Source organism: Falco naumanni, chromosome 7 (assembly GCF_017639655.2).
Source record: "Falco naumanni isolate bFalNau1 chromosome 7, bFalNau1.pat, whole genome shotgun sequence".
Classification (NCBI taxonomy): Eukaryota; Metazoa; Chordata; class Aves; order Falconiformes; family Falconidae; genus Falco; species Falco naumanni.
Window position 1 is genome coordinate 72351520 of NC_054060.1, and position 22791 is coordinate 72374310.

The 22791-nt window shown below is 45.7% G+C and overlaps 2 protein-coding genes across 14 annotated transcripts in view; one reads left to right on the forward strand and one right to left on the reverse strand.

Moving 5' to 3' along the window:
• Nucleotides 1-15162, forward strand: part of PLA2G4B (phospholipase A2 group IVB) — a 52434-nt gene extending 37272 nt beyond the window's left edge. For 10 of the 11 annotated variants that reach the window (XM_040601964.1, XM_040601956.1, XM_040601966.1 and 7 more), the window contains 9 exons: nt 845-981; nt 1242-1464; nt 2081-2198; nt 3249-3386; nt 4585-4689; nt 5249-5434; nt 8461-8627; nt 9133-9319; nt 12498-15162. In XM_040601964.1, the coding sequence (XP_040457898.1) occupies nt 845-981; nt 1242-1464; nt 2081-2198; nt 3249-3386; nt 4585-4689; nt 5249-5434; nt 8461-8627; nt 9133-9319; nt 12498-12742 (1506 nt within the window). In that variant the 3' untranslated portion in view covers nt 12743-15162. Of the gene's footprint in view, nt 1-844; nt 982-1241; nt 1465-2080; nt 2199-3248; nt 3387-4584; nt 4690-5248; nt 5469-8460; nt 8628-9132; nt 9320-12497 lie in introns of those variants that run through there. The other variant, XM_040601967.1, reaches the window with a different exon arrangement.
• Nucleotides 15163-17586: 2424 nt separating this feature from the next.
• SPTBN5 (spectrin beta, non-erythrocytic 5) overlaps nt 17587-22791 on the reverse strand; it is a 101667-nt gene continuing 96462 nt past the window's right edge. For all 3 annotated transcript variants that reach the window (XM_040599967.1, XM_040599965.1, XM_040599966.1), the window contains 6 exons: nt 22001-22072; nt 20552-20638; nt 20057-20148; nt 19777-19862; nt 19150-19285; nt 17587-17886 (listed from right to left, as the gene is read on the reverse strand). In XM_040599967.1, coding sequence (XP_040455901.1) covers nt 17757-17886; nt 19150-19285; nt 19777-19862; nt 20057-20148; nt 20552-20638; nt 22001-22072 — 603 coding nt within the window. In that variant the 3' untranslated portion in view covers nt 17587-17756. The remainder of the gene's footprint in view (nt 17887-19149; nt 19286-19776; nt 19863-20056; nt 20149-20551; nt 20639-22000; nt 22073-22791) is intronic.

A 22791-nucleotide genomic window follows, 5' to 3' on the forward strand; every position in this document is an offset into this window, starting at 1 on the left:
TCCATGTGGCATACCCCATACTCCTCTAAAATTTCAGCTCAGCTGGTCGTGCCCCCACTGGTTTCAATGGGTCAAACTCCTCAGGGCTTAACGTACCACTTTTCTAAGCCAGAGTTTCCAGCAGTGTGATGCAGTGGGTCAGCAAGATATGAGGCACTGGTATGTTGTGATAGACACAGCCTACCCAGACAACCCAAACCAGTTAGGAAAACAGGAGTATTTGAAGTTCACCTTGCATCAGAAATATTTATGAAAACATTGTAAAGTCCCTTCTTTGCACTTACCTTTTTTTTTTTTTAATTATCAGAGCACTTTACACAAAACCTCAAAATTCTTTTAAGGTGGAGAAAGAACATTTTATAACAAGCTCCAGCTGAAGTATGTTTTGTTGCAGAGATCCAGGGTGAATTTTTAAGTGAACATTTATTTTCTTGCTGGAATTATATTTCTTGAATGGATGTTGTTCAAAGAATAATTTTTTTGCTTAATATTTTTTTTTTCTAAACTCTGCTCAGGACTTCCTTGAATCAATTCTTAATTACATTTATTGCACTTGTTGTTATTTATAATAAAATAATTTCATTATTTGTTACTAAAGAACAAGGGGAGGACAGAAACTTAAAATCACTGCATATTCAAAGTCTGCCAAGCTTTGGGGTTAGGGGAACGTACTGAATATCTGGAGGTTAATTTAAAGAAGGTACTGGTAAAGACTGGCTGAACGTTTATTTAATTTAATTGTCCTCCAATGAAGTCTGCTGAGGAAATTATAAGAGGTGTAATTAGACTTTTCCAAGTCAGCAAGTGAGTAACTTTTTGAAGATAATACTTATGTTTTGAACAGGTCCCAGTAATAGCTGTTATGGCAACAGGCGGAGGCCTCAGAGCAATGTCAGCTATGTTTGGCCACCTCTTAGCTCTTCAGAAGCTGAATCTGTTGGACTGTGTTACCTATCTCACCGGGGCTTCTGGCTCAACATGGTGCGTATAGAAAATGAGATTTGTATTTTGAATGGCTGTGACACCACATGCCCACGCAGTGAGGGAGGTGCATCTCTTTTGAAGCCTTACATCGTTAATAAGTGAACAGAATTCCCTGGTAAATCTATTACTGTTGGCTCTCAATAACATCAGTTCAGGCTTGCCGATTCTCTTCTTTGATGAAAATGGTTGGGCCAACATAGTAATTTTCCAAAGAGATTCAAGCACACGGATGATTTTCTCACATTTCTGTTCTTCAGGACCCTAGCAGATCTGTATGAGCATGCTGACTGGTCGCAGAGGACTCTGGAGGGGCCACTTAAGGCAGTAAAAGAACAAGTGACAAAATGCAAGCGCAACCTTATGTCTGTAGAGCATCTGAAGTACTATCACAAGGAACTCGCTGAAAGGGCAAAAGCAGGACACGTGTCATCTTTTACAACTCTGTGGTCACTTGTTCAGGAAATGTTCTTACATGAACGGGTATGTACGTGGTCCTGCCACACATTTGGGAACCATCCACTCATTTTCTTTATAGAACTTTAACCTTTGAAGGCATGACATAGTGTGTGGAACAAATCAGAAGTGATGGAGGCATCCTGGTGTGATTTGTAAACAATGACAGAGGATCTTGTAGCCAGGGTTTTCCAGGGTAGCTAATGGTTTGAAGGTACCTCTGTGCCAGGGTTCCCAAAAGGTAGCAACTTCATTAGGTAAACTTTCAGAAAGAACTGAGCAACTTCCCCTGAAAAGTCAGGTCTTTTTATAAAGTCTGTTTCTAGTTGAACACTTACGAGCTAGAGTAATCTGTCTTCATGTGAACATTAGCTCCAACCTTAGTAAAGATCTGTGGGATGCAATCAAAGCCCTTTGATTTTAACGAAGACGTTACTAGGTATCAAAAAGGCAACCAGGAAGGAAAGTGCAGGAACATGTAGGAAGAGGTCTTCCATTAAAATGGAACTTACAGATTCCTCTGGGTTATAAAACATCTGCTATCTATTCATACTCAGGTAGATTGTGTCACTGGTTTTGCCTTATGCTCTTCCAGAGGTTTACTGTGATATTTTTTTTATTTTTTTTTTATCTCTTTGATTAGCCAAGAAAGTACAAACTCACAGACCAGCGCAAGGCATTGGAGCATGGACAGAACCCATTGCCTTTCTATGCAGTCCTCAATGTGAAAGAGGAAAAGTTCAGTACTTTCCAATTTAGAGGTAAGTATTCCTAGAGTTTCTTCTGACTGAATAGGGACTAAAGAGAGTTCGGAGGGAGGGAGGGTGCATGTGTGTGGGAATAAAAGGAGAGTATATCTGCTGCTTGCCCTGACTCAGTATTCGTCTTTTAATAAAATGTCTTTTTTGTGAACTGTTGGGTGTTGATTAGAAAGAGCAGATCAGCTGGGTAACATCCTTGGGCACGAAAGGGCATTTCTGAAGATCTGGGCCGAAGTTCTAGTTTTGCCACAGACATTGTGAGTGTGAGCACAGTGTGTGATCTCTTTCTGCCTCAGTTCCACACCTATAAAATCACTTTGATTCCTTAGTTTGTAAAGGTGCTGTGAAATGTAATTGTCCCTCCCCTAAATACTGCAGTGATAGGGGTATGAAAATGGAGTGAAGTACGAATGATAGCTGTGATGGGTGTGATATGACACCCTTTAAATGGGCACAGGCTACATTAAATAAAAGGTATTAAAATGAGCAGATACTGGAAGAAAAGCCCAGTTAATACTTATATGTGGTGAGGTTTATAGCTACTGTTCTACTGCAACACCTGTACGGCACAGCTTGAGGCAGGGAACCGCGTGGCCATGCCCACACCGCATTTTCTAGTCTGCAGCTGATGTGTCTTCAGGCTGCGATGTTGTATCACGCAGAGTGGCAGGTTTGGGTTAGCAGAGGTCTCATGCCACTCATTCCTCACAGGCTGGATCACATCTGCATGTCATACATTTGATGCCTTCGATTTAGAGAGGCGAGCGGGATCCCAGAATCTTTACACAGAAATACATAGCTAAGCTTTTGAAGCTAATGTTGCAGCCTGTTTCTGAGGTGAAAAACTGAGTTCCTCTTGTATGCAAATCATCTCTCAGCTTGTCTGGAACTGGACAGTGTAGTTTGCAATACAAAGCCACGGATAGTACAGAGCTGCTAAGACTGGCAGGATCCATGGAGCTCGTGGGCAGCTTTGTCTGCAGGGGAAGGGTGGTTTTTTTTCCCTTATTTTCATTACAGTAAACATGCTACGTGTCAATTCTTTTGTAGAGTGGGCAGAGTTCTCTCCTTATGAGGTAGCCATACCAAAATACGGAGCCTCCATTCGTTCAGAATATTTTGACAGTGAGTTCTTCATGGGAAGGCGAGTGAAGAAGCTGCCAGAATCTCGGATCTGCTATCTGGAAGGTGACCTACATGTGCAATATAGTTAATCACAACATGGTAGAAAGCACGGTACTGGCTAGCCACTGGTCTGTGTACAACATTCCTTGCCAGTAGGTCTGCTCTAGGTCTTGATTCCATGGGCTTTTTGCTCCTTTTGTGTACACTTCTGCTCTTTGAAAAGCTTCTTTCCTCCTGTCCTCCCTTTTAACCTGGCCAGATTTGGGAATGTTGAAGCACGGTTCCCCTTCCCATTTCCTGAACCAAACGAGAAGGTGAAGAAGGCAAGTTAAGGAAATAATAAGCTTTTCTTCCCTGGCCAGTCATCAGGTCTTCAAGTACATTATCTGTATTTCTAGCCAAGGCATTGCTGGGGTAGGATGGGAAGGAGCCGAAAATAAAATAGAACTCATCTAGAACAACCCACAAAGGTGAGAACCATCTGAGCTTTGTGGGTTGAGAATGGTGCCACTGATTTTTCCCTGCCCATAAGGATGAAGGAAGCGCTTTTAAACTCCATCAACTGCTTTGACTGACTATTCTGCCTCTGAAGGTGAAGGAAAGAGGAAAAGCAGCTAATCAGAGGAATCCATCTGCCCCAGGGAGATTTTTAAATCCTTGTCAGACTTTTAGCTTTTGGTACTGGAAACAAGAGTCCAGTGGAGACAAAAATCTTATTTCTTTCACTGTGAAGTCTGCTAGAGATTGAATTTGTTCCTCATGTGAGTACCTGGCACAGGGCTTAATGACAAAGGATAGTTCTTTCTTTTCCAAAAGCAGACTCACATATGGAGCCAATTCTAGTCTGATCCTGGACCAGCTGAACTTCACGGAAATAAAACGTGCCTGAAAGGAAAAAACAGGTCTTAGATCAATTGAAAGAATAAATCAGTTTATAGAAAGGCCTTATGCTTATATGGCTTCGCTGTGCTTTCAAAGCCTGCTTTCTTTCACAAGTATACAGTAAACACTCTAAAACATTGTTTGGGTGAGTGACAACTCTTATTTTGTTACCCTGTACTATACAGCGAATGGTTTGTGTGCTGTTACCTCCTGAGAAAGAGCACTGAAGGGCTGACCCCATTGCCTGTGAGCCCTGCTGCTTAGGCTGTGTCATGGCAGGGTCATTTCACGTGGGCCAGTAATAGGTGGCATGGATACTTGTAAGAGTCGCTGGTTAACGTGGTGATGCAGGATTTTTCTCATGTGGTTTGACTTGCAGGTCTTTGGACAAACATCTTTACTAGGAACTTGCTCGATGGCTTGTACTGGTCCTCAAATTCAAATGAGTTCTGGGAACGATGGGCCAAAGATATGGTAGATATAGGTAAGAGTTTCAAAATCAGTATTTGTTTTTAACCGGACAGTGCTTTCTATCCAGGAAAGGATTAAGGAAGATCCACTATTGCTACTGTTTATGAATAATCTCTAACATCTCCCTAAATTACTGCATGTTGGTTGCCTTCCCATATATCAAAATAATCAGTATGTGATGTTTTAATTTAATTTTGTTTTATTTCATTATTTTATTTTTAACTGAGGCACGCTTCATGTTATTTACACACAGTTTTAATTTAAAATTTGCCTATGGTCTTCTAATTACTCCTCCCATGACTGCAGATGAGAAGGGTGGCTTTTACTGTACGCAAAAGTACAAAGCCAGTGTGTCATTTGAGAGAGCAAAAGACAAAAGCTGTGCTTGCTTTGAACAAAACAAAGTATTTCTTTGTTTAAATGGGATTGGTCATGTGCGTATGTCTCAGGCAGACGGCAAGAAACAGGGAGGGGAAGGACCCACGGGAAGACAGCAAGGGCGTCTAGCCAGTAAGGGTGCCTGGCAGGACAGATTGCTGATGGTTTTTCTCACGGTTCCTTTTATATTTCAGAAAAGCATTCCCCTGAGGATGATATCACTGTCATCGAGCCTCCGTCTTGTTTGTCAGGGAAGTTGTATGAAATGTTTCAGGACATTATGACTAAGCGTCCACTACTGGGAAAATCTCATAACTTCCTGAGAGGCTTAGAATTTCATAAGGATTATATCCATCAGAAAAAATTTATTGAATGGAAAGGTAACTGCAACAAAGAGTTAGCTGCAGTGTGCAGGTAACATCTCAGATTTTTTTTTTTTTTTTTTTTTTTGCTTTGGAGATCTCATATTTAGAGATATTTTCTCAGGGTCTGGAAATCTGCTGAGAAGGAACTATGTTCATCGTGTCTGTTTCTTTAGGGTAACAGGTTAAAATGAACTAGTCCGTAGGCCACTCTTCACCTCCTGAAAATATCTGTAACTTGTATCAAAGCATGCTCTTCTACAGGAAGTTTGTCACTCTGTATAGGTACATTAGTCAAAAGATCCAGAAGGGGTGGAATCTCTTGAGGTCAAGAAACAAAGCTAACACTGGAAGCATAAAATAGCACGTTATTGTGTCGATCGGATGAAGGAAAGGACTGGCTGCAAGCACGTGGTTGCCCACGTGTGGTATTACTGCCGGATGATTTATCCATCCAGAGACCTCTCTTTAACCCTTCAGAAACAGAAATGCCAAGATCCAAGAGTAGAAGGTTAATGTCACATAGGTTTAGACTGTATATATTATGCATCGAGCTTACACATTCTAAGTTGAACTGCAGTTTTCTGGGGCCTGTGCTGTGCAGTCAAGCAAAGTCATAGGAGTTTTGCCTCTAAATCTATGAAACAATCTGTGAAACGATAGCAAGGTGGTGGAGCTGAGGTTTTGTGCATCACAAACCTTCCTGCAATCGCAGCATCCTCATTTATTTGATGAGCAGGTGGCAGTGTGGGGAGGACCCCGCGTTATTAAGGTTAATCTGACTTCAGCAAGAAAACACATGTTCTCTGCCTGCTCTGAGTCCTTGTCTTTGGTAACTTAAGTTTTCTCTCTGCTGTTTCATGCAACTAACAACACTCTTTTGTTGCTGGCTGCCATTGCTACATGGTTTGCTGACAGCAGCAAGAGGTGGTGGAGCTTTTTTGTGGATTAAGGCAGAGCTCACAGTGTGCTAAGTGCTTTTGAAATGTTCAGTAAGCAGAAAGTCTATGTCCTAAAAGAGTCTGCTTTAGAAGAAACAAGTGAGAGAAGGAGAAAACAAGTAGCATAAGAAGGGTGGGTGAGAGAAGGAGCAAGCACATAGCTGAAGAAGGTGGATGAAGGATAAAGTTGTCAGTCAGTAAACGTTAAAAAAATAAATAAATTCTTACATTTGCTAGCTAGCAATTTCATAAAGGCAAATGGGTAGAAGCAGATTTCAAGGAGGATTTGGAGGAAGAGACCATAGGGACACTAAAGACTACCTCAGGCTAGGTAATCTACAAATAAAATAAGTGGAAAACATGAAGCCTGGAGTGGGAAAACCGAGCAGATTTTCTATCCTCGTTTGGCTGCCTGCATGTGACCAAGCTAAAGCCAGGTATGGATCCATCACTAGGAGCAAGAGGAGGTGCCAGCTCTGTGAGCAGAAATGATAGGCTCACGGTAGGTGAAGTCTCCAAAATACAGCTGCATTTTGAAGGCTTCCCTGCAGCTCAGGCTAGCTGACACATTAAAACAAGACTTTAAATGCCATGTAAAAAGCCTGATTTTCATGGCGAGAAATCTGAGAACTCATAGGCTGGAATTAGTGCAACACGTCTGCAGTAGGGTTTGTGCTTTCAAGGGAATTCCTGAGACAGGACTTCTTTAAAGTCCCTTTTTGGGTGTAGGATGGAAAAAGACTCTCCCAAGGAAATGCCTAGCTCTGCTTCACATACCCTGCCGTGCATAAATGCTGCATGGTTCCATCTCCATGATAAGAAAATGGGGGTAATGGAACATCAACTGAAAATACTCACCAGGACAAATAAAACTAAAAACTATGCTCAGTTTCTTCTGTGAGGGACTGCAAGCAAATGTCTCTCATTGCAGCAGAATCTGTGAATTCTCAGCAGCCATGAATGCTAAAATAAGCAAATAATTTTATAAAGACCTGACAGTGAGGGAATGGAAAAAAAAGTATGACTTATTACTTCAGGCTGCTGTCAAACGTTCCAGGCTTTGGAACAAGGTAGAGTTACTCCGCATGGTTCAAATCAACACTACAGAATGAGGCCAGGGAGGCAAAGAGATGGAAAGAAGTGCTGGAACTTACCTGTAGTGTTTCTGCGATCAGCAGTTTCTTACAATACAAGCACAAATAATTTAAGGCTCAAGGGGCCTGCTCTTGGCTTTGCTACCTTGTTTTGTGAACTTGAAGAACTCTTAAACCACTATTTTTGGTATTTAAAACCAGGGCAAACTTTTTTTTTTAATTCCATGGGACTAGAAATGGTACCAAGGGAAGAGCAGTGGCCTTGCTGTCTGCAGGGCAGACCGGTGGGGTTGCTAGCAAAGAAGAGTCCAGCTAACAGAAACCGGCTTTAGATCTCAATTGCCAGTTGGTATAATCCCCTTTCAACTCCTTTGGTGTTAATGTGAGGTTTAATTAATTCAAGCAGTATTTTAAGCTGTTGATAGGGGATGCTGTGTGCGTGATACGGTATTTTTTTTGCGGCGTCGCTAAGATGATTTGTATGAGAGATCACTGAAAGCAGGTTGAAGTCACATTTTTCACCCTGGGAGAGGAGTTTAATCCAGAGAGGAGAATGCAAAAGCAAAAAAAGAGCAATGCAAAAGTGCAGCGACATACTGCATTTGTTGGATTTGTTGCTACACTGTGAAATTGGTTTTGTTGTTTGTGTTTTTCCCAGTTCTTAGGGGGAAAAAAAAAATCGGCTAAAGTCTGCATTATGTGAAAAAAATCACTCCCCAGAGCAGCTGTGAGGCCAGTGGAGTCTGTGTCTCGCCTGTCCTCTGCCTAGCTGCCTCACAGCCTGCCTTTGCGAGTGTGCCGGGGGAGCTGGTAGCAGGCCAGGGGTGCTCAGACCTGCAGTTTGGCGGGTGTGCTCCTGCAGCCGCATTTGTGCGCTCGCGTTACGGAGGGAGGTGAGCCTGCTCTTGAGGGAAACCAAGGGGCTGGACTTAACACGTAGCACAGACAGAATTACCGAGTCCTCCTTTCCTACCAATGCACCACTAACTGTATTCAAAATGTTTTTCAGACACTGTGCTGGATGCTTTCCCTAACAATCTGACACCACTGCAGAAATATCTTTGCCTGATAGATGTTGGCTATTTCATCAACACCAGTGGTGCAGCACTTTTCAAGCCAGAGAGGAATGTAGACGTCATTATCTCACTTGATTATGGTCTGGGGAATGTGTTCAAGGTGAGAAGATTAACAGGCTCTGCTCCTTGCGCCCTGGTAAAACTCTTCTTGTGTGATTAAAACTGTTAAGTAAATGGTTGTCTAAGTCTTGATCATATACTGAAGGGCAAAGCAGTCTTCATATCTTGGAGGAGGAAAGAAACTTTCTTCAAGACCAGAACTATAGGAACTGTTAGGCTCTTTTCTCTGCGGCGGATTGCAGCATACACTCCCAAGGATCCTCAGGGAATGCAGTAACAATAGTTTGCTGGAGAAATGACCTTGATCTCTCTTGGTCTGGCCTCATGACAAGTTCTAAGCATGGCTTTCATGCTAAGAAGCATCTTCTGACATGTGGTGAGTGGTGGCAGAAAGTAGGGTTATACTGTGGTTGTTTGGACTACACATTCATTGCAGAGTGGTGCGAGGGACTGAATTAAGTTGCCGTAGTATTTCTGTGGTACCTCAGTAAGCCTGACTCTTGTCTTAGTGTTAGCTTTAAGACAATGACATTCTGCGTTCACAGCAATTGGAGATGACGTACAAATATTGCAAGATACAAAATATCCCATTCCCCAAAGTGGAGCTAAGTAAAGAAGAGGAGGAGAACCCAAAGGAATGTTACGTGTTTTCGGATGCAGAGGACCCCAGAGCACCCATAGTAATCCATTTTCCCCTGGTGAATGACACCTTTAAGGAATTCAAGGAGCCCGGTAAGTTCAGTCGACAAAACTGTACTTTCTAGTTAAGTTTGGGCCATTTCTCTTTCCACACCTTGGGCCTTTTGTCCTTTGTAGCAATAATTCTAAACGAGGGCACAGCCTTTGTGTGAGGGAGGCCATCCCGTCCCCCACCCATCGCGGTCATACACATATATTTGCCTCTACCACTGGGCTACCAATGAGCATGCTCACTCATCTGTCGGGCTGGGTTTAGTTTACCACATTCAGCTCAAAGTACATGAGTTTCGACTATGGCAGGGGAGAAGGAGGTGTTGACTCTTTTCCTGTTAACCCAGTCATGTTAACCTGCTCGCCAAAACAGGGACTATGTTCCCCATACACAGAGTGAAATTGTGTGTCCCGTCCAGTAAACCATGATGTGACAGAGGTGGCTGAGACGGGTTCGTATCTCCCGCTGATTAGCCTCCATGTGCTGCTCAAGAGGCAGGGTAGCAAACCACCGCAGACGCAGTGATGTCGAGTAAGACACGGGTCAGATCAAGGCCTTAAAACACAACTCCCACTGCAGGGCATACTGGAGAAGGCAGCACTTGCAATGGTAAGATGCTGGGGAAAAGGTAGGGCCAGAATTCTTTCTCCATCCAGAAGAGACTGAGAACATCTTCCACCTGCTTCTTCCCTCCCCCTCCCCCTCTCGATTTAAGGCCTAGCAGTAAGCAAGCAGGCTGGGCGCCAGCAGCTCCTCCCATACCCTCGTGTTTTGGTGCCAGCCACCGTCCAGGTGGAGAGGATTAGCAAGCCTCTCCAGCAAGAGTGGGGATGATGTTTGTGGCCCAAGAGTCCAAGCAGAAAGAACTGGCGCGTGGCTGCCAACAGCTGGGTTAAGTAATTCTACAGTGAACTTGTTCAGAAAACTAAATGGCAGGAGGGGGTGTTTGGGGGATGAAATGTATAGTTGGCATAGGGGTAAGAACCATAAAAGTCGCTGACTGCCCTACCTTGGCCTAGCCGTTACGTGGTGTTGGTACAAGCACTGTGGGAGAACAAGGTTACCTCCTTTGCTAAAAGACGGTGAATAGAAACAGCTGCCAGAAAAACTCCGTTATCCTGTGGTGTACTCAAGGGAAAGCCTCTTGTCCTGCACTTGTTAAAGAGCTTTGCATGTAAGTTTGGCAGCTCTGTGTCCGTGATTAGCAGACAGCAAGACCCTGAGTTTCCCAGGTAAGACAGCTCCTATCCTTTCTTCCTTTCTTCCTTTCTCCAGGGAATTCAACAACAGATGTGGCTTTGCTATGGGGGCACACGCAGCTGGGTCAGCTCCACATGGAGGCCCATCGGGTGGCCCTGGGCAGTGGGGTCTGCTCTCAGCTCTTGTCTGTGAACGCAGATGTGAAGCAGCAAAGGCCGTGTTAGGACAAGAGAGCCTCAGCACAGACCAGGTTTTTCCAACAGTCTGTGGGATACTCTGCAAAAAACCAGCCAGGCAGGTGCCTCTGCTGGCTGCCTTCACCTGAGACCTTCCTCTGTGCTGGAGCTCGCGCCGCTCCCACGCGCCACCGTTTGGGTTGTCAGGCCACGGAACTTCTGCTCGCCCTCGCAGCTGCTCGACACGGCAGACGGGGCATCCACTCCCCTCCCCGCTTTACCCCGAATTACATTGTGATAGCGGGACCCCAGCAAAGCGGACGCTTCTGAGGGAACATTTGCGGCAGGTTATGAACAGCAGCAGAACGGGTTAAGTAAAGCCCCTTTTCTGCTGCGATGTTCACCAGTGCTCAGAGAATATGTGCGGTAGGGACTACACCAATGAAGTCACATGTAGAAACTCTATGAATGAACGGAGGAGATACACCTAGTAGAGGGGACTAAGCTTGTTCAGTGGAGGCTGGAGATGGTCCAAATGGCGATGTGTGGTGGGATACGGGCATTGAGCAGTGGCTAGCAGGTAAAACAGGTGAGAGTGTTAGTCTCTCTGAATGAAACGCAAAGCAGCTTCTGCAGCTTCTCTGTGCTCTGGACCCAAACTCATGAGCTGTGATGCTCACCTGCGTCTCTCTGAGCAGCTGGCGATGCATCCATCGCGTTGTCAGCCAGCAACTGACGTGGGCGGTTGGGGTCCTTGGCAACCTGCTTGCGTGGATTTCAACAGTGGAGCTTTTCATTTCTAGAGGGCTGAGAGACACCTTGTGGAATGTAGGTACTGATTTTTCTAGCTTTTGACTATTTAAATTCTGGAAAAGAGAATCAGCTTGTGAAGTGCCCATATATGACACAACTGTGCATCATATACGTGTGTGTGAGGCCCAGACTGTGCTTGAGGGAGATGCCAGCTGTATCTGGACGTAGGCAGCACAGATAAGGTGGGTTGCAGTATCAGGAAGCTGAGTGGAGCAAAACTTGGACATTTCTAATACTTCTAGTCATAGCCTGTGCCCAGCACCCTGAGATCACACTGCCCAGAAACCACTAGGTTAGACTAAACCCTGTAATGTCTCAAGCAAAATTAACGTGTCATTTTCATGCAGTTCTGGCAGATGCTATAAGGAGTATCTCCGCCGTTCGTTTGTAGCCCCGCTGACAGTCATCTCACAATACATTCGTGGTTTGGGCATATTTGGTTCAGGCTGCAAGGAGATAAGTGAAAAACAGAGGCAAAAATTTAGCTCTTAACATTTTGTAGAACAAAAAGTATGAAGCTGCTGAAGTGCCTGGTGAAGGTAATTAGGGTGTCCAACCAAGAGATTGACCTAACAGGGACAATTAACTCCAAGGAGTTGAAGGCTGAGAGGCTGATGTGGGGTGCTGTGTTTCCTCAGCACTCCCCATGCTGCACCAGGCTAATCAAGGCCTGATCACAGGATTTGGAAGGTGTTGCAGGTGTGTGGCATGTCTGAGAGCCAGAATTACAGGGACCGGCAAAGGCTGTGGACCCAGGGGCACGCTGCTCAGGAATGGCTGTCTGCAGGGGCAGGATGAGGGGAAGGTGCCCCCCTGCTGCGGCGTCCCCAGGGCTGCTCTTTAGCAGGAGGGGGAAGGAGGAGCAGCTGGGGAAGCTGACCAGGAATGGCTTTTCCAAGCTGTTGGGGGGAAGCGGGGTGCAATCTATCTTGGAGGATGTTTTTCACAGCAGGTAGATTGGTCCCCTCCAACACCGTGTGTCTTGTGCTCCAGATTCAACTCGTCATGGTGGTTTTTGTCTTTTCTGCAGGGGTAAAGCGCTGTCACTCAGAGATTGAAGAAGGCAAAGTGAATCTGGAGAACAACTGCTCACCCTACTACCTCATTAGGCTAATCTACTCCTCTGAAAATTTTGACAAACTCGTGAACCTGAGCAAATACAACATCCTCAATAACAAAGACCTGCTCCTCCAGGCGCTCCGGAGTGCCGTAGAACGGAGGAGAAGCAGCAGGACTGGGAATCTCCCTGGCCATTCTGGAGCTGGATACCCCTAGGCTGGGTTTTCGCACTGTTCCCCACTGAAGGCTACGACAGTCACATTACAACACATCACAGTCACTTTATAACATGTCACAGTCGCACTGCAACCACAGCATTCACTGTTTGCAGGGAACTGAGAAAACCATAACATTTCTCATCTTTGCCTTATTCAAGATCCTAGCTTTCAAAAGGGTTTATTTAATCTCCTTCCCTCAAGTTTTCAGACCATGAGAGCCTCACACTGTGGTCTTGTTAAGAAATTAGGGTCCTGGCTAGCAGAGACCTTGAGGATCTCCCTGATGTTATAGCGTATGGTGGTGGTGATAGTGATAGCTCTTCATCTGTGCCTGTCCCTCAATCCTGAGCCCATTGTCGGTGTCTTTTTAATGCTTTGTTACAAACCAAGTCCTGGCCATTTGCATTCAGTAATGTCCAGATTTTCAGACAGGCTGAGCAGCTAGAATTTGCACTGAATTGGTGGGCTCAGCTTTGAAGTCAGGCCAAAGAGTCACGTATCTGTGAACAACAGCCAGACCGCAATGTTGACAACTGCGTTCTGTCTGGCCCCTTCCCCTTGCTGATTTAGAAATTATTCCTTTTTTCCGTTCCCGTGCAAGAGTTTGGCACAGAAATGCTGCTCCAGACTGCCACGAGGGGGGCAGTTACATTTCAAGGAGAGAGAACATTAGCTACAAAGAGTGAGTACGGTTCTTTTGAGTGTTGGCTGGAGGAAAAATTCTGCATAAGGCATGAGTGATTGTATTAATTTATATGGGTAGTGTCTTTGTGCATTAGAATGTCAAGAGCCTGAAACAAGCTTTTGATACCAGAAACTTGAGGTGACTAATTACCATAGACTCAAGTACATTTAATTTAATAATTGTGACTGAGACATAAGCTGGTGCTTCTTACGTATGCAGACTGAATGTAGCATAACATAACTCGCTAACAGAATGCATAGCCACTGCATTTTTCACATATAGAGGTTCTTTTTCCCTTTACAGTCTTCTACCCCTAATATCATAGACAAGGTATTTTTAATAGGTGATGCACTAAAACAGAGCACAAATTAAAAAAAAAAAGGAAATTCTTTATCACACCTCTTTTTTCCGAAGGTTTTCCTCCAGTAATGACACCTGGTTTTCATTTGCTTTGGCGTGCGGTGAGAGACTTTGCCTTGAATTAGGAGCTTGGAACATCTTTATAGCCCTCCACTATGTTAAAAAGATGGTAGGGGAGGACGCTGAGCAGTGAGAGAGCTCCACAGAAGTCAGAGAAGTTTCCAGACTTCCTGGCACTGGAGGATTTGGACCTGCTTCTGGCTTATTTAATCCAAACTCAGCATGTTCATCAGAACCTCCAAGGAAAATCTTACACATTTCTTCTGTGTTGGAAATTTACTTGATATCTAAACTTAGTTTTACTTGAAATCCAAAATTAGACAAAGGAAGGGGAACAGGGGTCTGCCTGTTCAACCCTGCAGCCCAGAGGCACAGGCCAGCATGTGCCCCTTGAGGGCCCATATAGTCTTGAACAATCATAGGATTTTTTTAAGTATGTTTTTATATTTCAGACCCTTAAATTATGTGAGGGCTGTATCATTGCCCATCAGAGTAGGGTGGGGTTTTTATTTGTTTTGGTTGTGGGGGTTTTTTTGTTTGTTTTTGTAGCATGAGACTGAGGGAAAACGTTGCTGACCTGACAGAGTGGCAGGAGGACCTGGAGGGCATCTGTGACAGCGAAGGCTGCTGGGGGACGCTGCAGGGTGGACAGACCCACAGCAGGCACAGTCTTACCCACGGAGCCTGTTGGGAAGCGGGGGCTGGCATGTGCTGTCCCTCGAGGCGCACCTGGGCCCCGGCTCGGAGCATGCTGCTTTGCAGAGCCTGAACCCCACCGACCCACGGCGCGCAGCTCCGCTCCTGGGGCCTTGTTTCCCAGGGGCTGGCCGCAGGGCTGAGGAAAGGGGTCGCAGAAGCACCGTGCGTTTGCCCCAAAGGCCGTGCGCTTGCTGCTTGCCTCGGTCCCGCCTCGTGCCACGCGCTGCCGAACGGCCGCTTGAGGGGAGCACGTGAAAACCAAAGTGGGTGCTGCAAGGAGAAAGCCGTCTCCGCTTCTCACCATAAAAAAGCGTGAGCGAAAAGGCAGATGGCATGTCTATAAACGGTCTTGCTGTTCTGGTGTTATGTTTGCTTAACCACCGACGGTGAATGCACGCATGAAAAACCTCATCCAAATTGCACCCCTGATCACTGCGCTCATATGAACATTTTGCTGGAAAATCCCCACAAATCTAGAGCTTGCTATCTGCTGCCAAACACAAAGGAAAAAAAATTTGTTCTTATAGTTGTTAGCTACTCTTTATAGAAATTGCTTGCTTGTGTCTTTTAACTGTTTAATAATATATTAATGAAAAATAAACTCTTGCAAAGAAGCAACAGACCCACGGAAGTCTTTACATATTTAAACACGAGACTATGTTTTTCCCAGTTGTATTAGCAGTGCCTGTGCTAGACGCCTGCTCTAGGGTGGTCACTGGTTTTCAGATTTTCTTTTTGTGGGCACCCAGGACTGGTTCCCGTCACATATATCTGGCTGGGAAATGTGTGACAAACATTTAGGCCGTTGCACCTCTGTGATGCCCCGTATTTAAGGATGCATGGGATTTCCTAAAGCCTTCAAACAATTTACCGTTCGGTACTAGAGGAGAGAGGAAGCAGGCAAGAGCCCTCTGGCCCAGAAACGGCACACAGCTTCATATCGGAGCGCTGCTGAGGAAGAGATTAGGTATCATCCTTTGTGACCGCCTCTTTTAATCCTAATGCCAATATATTCTATTCGGGCAGCAAGACAGCTTGTGCAAGGATTTTAGCTTTCTGCTTCAAGCATTCATAACTGATACAAGCACTGAGTAGCATAAAACTGCATGAAATGATAAAACTGCCGAGCAGTGTAGCAGCATGGGAAGTCTACGCAGAGCCTTAAAGGACCCGTGGGTAGATGGAAGCAGCAGTTTTAATAATGGTAATGACATTGCTGACAGGAAATACATCCCATGAAATCCACTTTCAAGGGATATAAACCAGTTCCTGGAGGTAAAAGAGTTATTTGCAGCAGGAAGGCGAGAATGAAGCGAAGGAGCGCAGAGCACGATCGGGTTAAGGCTGGGAAGCCAAACTGATCTCAGTGCCCGAGGTGAAACGACACGACATTGCTTCAGTTTGTGCCTGGCCACCTCCTGGCAGCCAGCGCTGTCAGAGGACACATGGTCAGAATAGGGCTGGTAGTTTTGTCTGTGGGCATGCCTTCTTGCAGCTGCGTCTCAAGGCCAGTGCTGCTGCACAGCACGGCCTGCATCTCCCCTCAGCCTCTCTGGGATAAACAATGTTGAAACACCTCAGGTGCACCCAGCGTGGATGCCACACAGCCAGCAGTCACTGCTGGCAGCAACTAGACTCTTGTTGAGCAACGGCAGCTGATGCCTTGTGGGAAGCAACAGCCTGAGCCACCCAAGCTGCGTCCTCAGTGCCCTGCACGGAGCCAGGACCGAAGCGAAATGAGGTGTAGGGGGTGAGGTGCGGAGGTGGATGGAGCCCGCAGCTGGGAGCACACAGGGCATGAGGCTTCTGCTTCAGGAAGCCAGATGTGGTAACAGCACAAGGCCTGGGCAGTCCAGCTGCTGAGATCAACACGGGCCACTACATCACCCTGTTAGGGAAAATACTGAGACAACCACACAACAACATAAAATGCTTTAAGGCATTGCCCCTGTAACGACTGGTGAGCCCCAGCTTAGCTGTGGGTATGGATGCTTGGAAACCCAAACTCATTCTTTGATTAACATTTGCAATACATACAATCACGACAGGCTTCCATCTCATGAGCTGCCTTTTTTTCAAGCCACCCCCTCCCAGCCAGAAGGACATCAAGAAAACTTGAGGACCGCACCAACAGAAACCTCATGAAGCTGAACAAGGAAAAGTGCAAAACTCAGCACCAGGTGCAGAACACGCCCCTTTGTCAACACAGGCTGTGAGCAGCAGCTGTGCCGAAACACCCGGCGGTCAGAGCGGACGCCACATCGGTACGAGGAAGCCGTGCAAACAAAGCGAACTGCGCCAGCGGCGGTGCCAGCAGAGCAACCCCCGGTCAGGAGTGACGAGGACATGCCCGTAAGATGGAGGACAGTCCAAAAGGCCAACAGTGTAAGGAGAGTAAGCTGAGACTTCGTACAGATAACACGCTACAGGACACGCTTCTTTCCTTCCCCCAAAACACTATTATATAAATCCTACGCAATCCAATTTCCCAGTAGGCTCCCGTTAACCTAGGCTTTGGTCTTTCTGACAGCAGTGGTCTAGGAACTAGACTAACTCCTTGCTGTTCTGCTTTTCCTCTCCTTTTACACCAAAAGACTGATTGTTCAGGCACAATTTTAGTTTGAGGTTCCATTAAAAATGAGTAACACTGCAGGAATTTTTTTCCTGGTAACCTCCTCCAGAAAGAACTGGCAAATACTCAGGGAACTGTTGGTTAATGTGTTGTAAAAAATGAAAGACTGTGGAGACTACAAAACACTGCGGGAATTACATAACAAACGTTCCCTTTGAGACTTCTGCCTCTGTGGTGTCCAACCCTCTCAAATCCCGCGCATCACTATCTGCAAAGCTACTTGCAGGAGGCAGCTTTCACTCGCCGCTTACGCCTCCTGCTCTGCTCAGTGCTCCCCATTTCTGTCTTGCAGTCACTCCACTTGAGCTGTCTGGCTTAAAGGTCTCCGCTCTTCCATTAGGTAACTTGGAGTGGGTAACGCGTGGGTGACAGAGCCACTGCATACACAGAATTATACCAGATGCAGTCCTGTTTAATTATATTTAATGGCTTTACTAGATTTAATACATAATTAAAACAAGTGGTGTGATTAACTTAAAACATATCAAGACATTTCCAGAGGGCTGGGTTAAGATACAGTGGTGAAGAGGTCTGGTATTCACTGAGGCAAATGTCATTTTTCTCTTCTTGCTTCTACTACTTGCCACTTGGTTCTAGGCTTAGAGTGGTGATGGAGGCTTGTGTCACTGCAGTCCCATCTTTCTTAAAATCTCTGGAAATTTCTGCAGACTCTCTCTCCAATTTGATTTTGAAGGAAGGCGTTCTCCTATCAACAACATGCATCACCAGAAGATCAGCTGCAATTCAGTCACGCTGTACATGTAAGAACTTGTTGGGCATCTAGCTCAGCAGCAAAATTCGACCAGGCAGAGGGACTAAGGATTTCACACCACGGCCTGTAAGATTTTTACAGGTTCCAAATGCAAAAGAAATTGATTTACACTACAGGCTGAATTCCTGAATTTGGCTGCAGCTGTGTTTTTCCATGCCTGTGCCTGGATTCCCAAAACAGCCTTTGAGGGAAGTATTCCATCAATGCAACTTTTGACAACTGGTTTGTCAAACCCTCCCTAAACTGGAGGCGGGGTTCCTTCCAGACCCTGCTGGAGAGAATGTTCAGAGGAAAATCCAAAGCACCTATTGCAGACTCCTGCTCCGATACCCTCATCTGCTGGAACAAGTCTTACCCCGCTGAGCACACAGGTAACCCTGTCTTCAGATCAGATACTTCATTTCAGTAACTTTGGTGCCTACAACAGATGACGTGAGAGTTCCTCTGTGTGTCCCAATTTTAAGTCATCAACCACAGGCAAGATAGGGCTGACTATGGTAGAGGCCCAATTTGAAAAATGGGCTGTAGCACATCAGAAATGGCACAAATTAATTAAGGATGGACCATACTCAAGACTAATATATTTTACTGGATTAGAATCACAGAATGGTAGGATCGTTAGGTTGGAAAAGACCATTAAGACCGTGAAGTCTAACTGTTAATCCAGCATTGCCAAGCCCACCGCTAAGCCATGTCCCTAAGCGCCATGGCTGCACATCTTTTAAATACCTCCAGGGATGGTGGACTGTTCCAGTGCTTGACGATCCTCTCAGTGAAGAATTTTTTCCTAATATCCAACCTGAACCTCCCCTCGCCCTGTTGCTTGTTCCGTGGGAGCAGAGACCGACCCCCCCTGCCCACAGCCCCTGTCAGGCAGCTGCAGGGAGCGACCAGCCCCCCCAGCCCCCTCCTCTCCAGGCTGAGCCCCCCCAGCCCCCACCCGGCTCTGGACACGCTCCAGCCCCTCAGTGTCCCTCTGGCCGTGAGGGGCCCAGAGCTGAGCCCAGGGCTCGAGGGGCGGCCTCACCCGTGCCGAGCGCAGGGGGACGGGCACTGCCCCGGCCCCGCCGTTTCTGTGACATCCATGACAGAAGAGCGGGACTTTTTGACCTCAGGACAGTCTCCCTTTGTAGGTGACCGCTACCCAAACACAAACAGCACCGACAACCGCTCAGCCTTGCGGCACAGAGCCCCTACCTCAGGAGTGAGCTTTTGCTGGTTACTCTTTCAGCAGCCTCTCTGCCCGGGAACTCCCACAGTCCTTTCTTGGCGGCCTCTGTGCTTGAAGTAAAAGGCTGCACCACCACTGTGGGGTGTGATCTGTTACCGTGCCCTGTAAAGTCAAAGAACACAAATAAAACTCTCCTGAAGTAGTGTTAGAGGCAGAGTTTGCCATTTCTGGGTCCGTAACAATTCTCTCTGAACACCGTTGTTATAACTGTGCTCTGGCTTCCTTTCCAGGAAGCTGCTGCCTAGTGAGGTGTCCAGAAGGAGATCTAGATTCAGAAGAAAAGCTGTTGATCACGCTCCAAAGCAACTCGTTAGTAAAAGGATGAATGCAGCCCTTGGGCAAGGCCCCTCCCGGGCAATAGCCCGACGCCAGCCGCAGTACAACCGGAGGGCTGCTCTGCAAGTCACCCTGGGCGCCCTCCTGCCAGGTCCTTACAGTGCAAGGTGGCAGGTGACTTGTATACTGCTGGCTGACAGAAGCAAGGAGGACAGCTCAAACTGCCCCAGGCTAACGAGCCCTTCTTATTCTCTTCCCTTTCTCTCACCACCGCCTGCTAAAAGCACAGCTCATTCCTGAAGGAAGTGGGAACGTACCTATATTATTCTGTAGTAATTGCAGCCAGTCCTCCATCAGTGCCCGAGAAGGTGCTGCGAAGAAATACTCTGCCCCATCTCTCAGCCTGTAAAGAAGGACAGCAGGAGGTGAATTCTAGCTAGTCTTACCCTATACCTTCTGTCCTTGGGGGTGGGGCAAGCACTGTAAGACCTCCCAGTTACATCTCCTAACAACATATAGTCTTGTGAGTCTGCAAGCAAGTAAGCCATATGGCTAGCTGCGTAGGCTTTTGTTAGTGCACTTCTCTGCAAGACTTACTGCAACATGAAGGCGTTCTCTTTCCTGATGTAATTTACCAGCCTCTCACATTTGGCACCAGGAAGGCTGAGGGACAGGACTGCGGATACGTTCTGAAGGAGGATGAAATTAAAACAAAATGTCTTCTGTGTCATTTCTGCTAGGATTCAATTGTATACCAACCTACGTGCTGACTACACACCCATACTATCGTTTTCTGCTTCTAACTTTACAACTAGGATCGCTGAATAGGAAAATCCACAGAGGAACAATGGGCTATTGTGCTATACCTTAAATGCAATTCTCAAATAAGATACTACTTTTAAGGAGTATGTTTGAAGATTTCTGAAAGCTTATTATTACAGGTCATATCAGTTCAGTAACTGTTGAATTTTCACTCAGCTGACGTTTGACATAGAACCGATTACCCCAGCCTCAAGCCAAATCTTTTCTTTGAAATGCATTTTTACACAGCTAAACGCAGAGATTACTAGAAAGATTCAAAAACTAAATTACCTTAGATGCTTCTTTTTCATCATTATACACATGAAGCTTCAATCCGTCAAGTTTCACGTAGAAGCATTTCCAAGACCTTGAGCTTGGCTACATGAATAAAAACGGTAACAAAATTCCACTGTTAGCTACATATCCTATTGGAGTAGTGAAATCTTTCACGCACAACTTTCACAGGAAGCCTGGAGCTGTCCGAATTACGATCACAAGAGCTCTCTTAGCCATGGTCATCCCCTACAAAAACAGAACCTGCTGTAGTTTCTGGCATAGGTGATTCAGGAGGGGTCTCTCTGTGAGTCAGGACTGAACAAATGACATAACTTGGTGCAAGCAAGCTCTACGCCATGCTGCGGTCAGCAACATCTTTGAGAGAATGTAGGTAATCAATGTTATGTCTATTCTTGGCCACTAAAAGCACCACTTTTTTCCCAGCTGGAACACTGGCCCTGGCCTGCTGGTCACAGTCTAGTTTTGTTAAGCGTGTGACTTCAATCTACTGTGGCTGCTGAATTCCTCTTCATTTCCTGAACTAACCCCAGTGGAATGCTCCTGGACACTGCAAAGTAGCTGCTATTTCCTACCCCACCTACATGCCACTGAAAGGTTAGCCTTGTGCCGTCCGGCCCTTCTGGATGAAGGATCCTATTACTTGAGCATATTCTTATTTTGTTAGGCCAATGAATCAAGTTGACAATTTGGTCATTCAGAGAAAAGGAAGGAAACAGTCCCGAGGAAGATAAGTCATAACTTCCCTTTTTTGGTAAGATGGAAGTTCAGTATCACAGCAGACTATGTTCAGCTTATCCACAAGAGAGGAAAAACTAAATTTCTCTTCCAGAAGTCTCTGGAATCAATACTGGATTCAATTTTTTAAAAAGGTCTTTCAAGTCAGAAGTTTCAGAGGAAATATTCTATGGGAGAAACAATCCAAGACAACTTGTTCACGTGCGATACCTCAGCAAACACTCAGATGTCTACGTATTGGTGGTGAGTATTAGAAAATTTCCTGCCCTGTTATGATCATTAGCCCACTGACCTGAAGTGACATTCTTTCCTAGGGTAAGAATTTAGATTTTCATTCAGCCCTCAATTAAGCAAACCACTTCTTCAAAGATAAACCAAAACCTTAGTTTTTTTTCTAGCACAGTTAGAAATCACAAGTATTGGGAACATGGGAGTGAGGGCTTCCTCTGCCAACAAACCATCACATGCTGACACAGGGTCTTGAAGCTTGCATTTTTGTCTTTTAAAACACTGATTTCCCCCCCACCTCCAACTCAGTTGATATATTGACATCTGTATTTATAATCAGGGGGACATAATTAACATGTTCATACAGCCTAGGCTCTGGTTCATAAATCCATTAAATGTAGAAAGATCGTCTTCTGCATGATTCCCATGTAACTCCCAAGGAAAGATGAATTAACCCAGAGTGATGGCATTTGTTTCTACCTGTTGTCTTCCTGGAAGGCGCTGGTCTCTCTTTTCTAGGAAACCCTCCATGTGCTGAAGACTTGCAGAAACCTGACACACACAAAACCATTGTTGTTTTAACTTTAAAATGGTCCTTAAACAAGCGTTACAATTCCTGAAGGCCTTTCTAGATAAATTCCACCCAGAGAAACTGACCTCTACCACTTCTAGCCTTTACATTCACAGCACGGCTACAAATCCTCTCTAGGTTGCAGTCACATCTCTGATATACTACCTAAATGAAGAGAATGCTCATGGAATTTGCTCTGTGATTATTATTTTATGGAATTATGCTCTATTATATTATTAAATACAAGTTACAACTTAAATTGCTGAAGTTATTCATACCACCCCTGCAATAATACTGAGTATCACCAATGTATAGTGTTGTGCTGCTACGCTTGGGTACGTAACAAACACATGCTGCAAAGTGCAAGAGGGGAAGGGAACAATTTTTACCTGTCCATGAGCAGGCAGTGCATTTCCCACCAGGGTGAGCAAACAGGAGTTGCTGGTTCTAGTCCTGCCCCAGGTCAGCTCTTTGGCAAGGGTGCCACTAAGCCCTGCCTCTCTCTGTCGTCTACGCTCAGCGGACAGTAAGCACCACCGCCTCACGCAGAGGGGATGGGTGAGGCAGCAGCCTGGCCTCTGCAAGACAGCATCTCCTGGCTCTTGTTGAAGTGCTCTGCTGAGTATTCAGCAGCATGAATATCCTCCAGTTTGGGAAAGAAAAAACAGAAACCAATACGGTTGCCAGGACCTAGGCTATA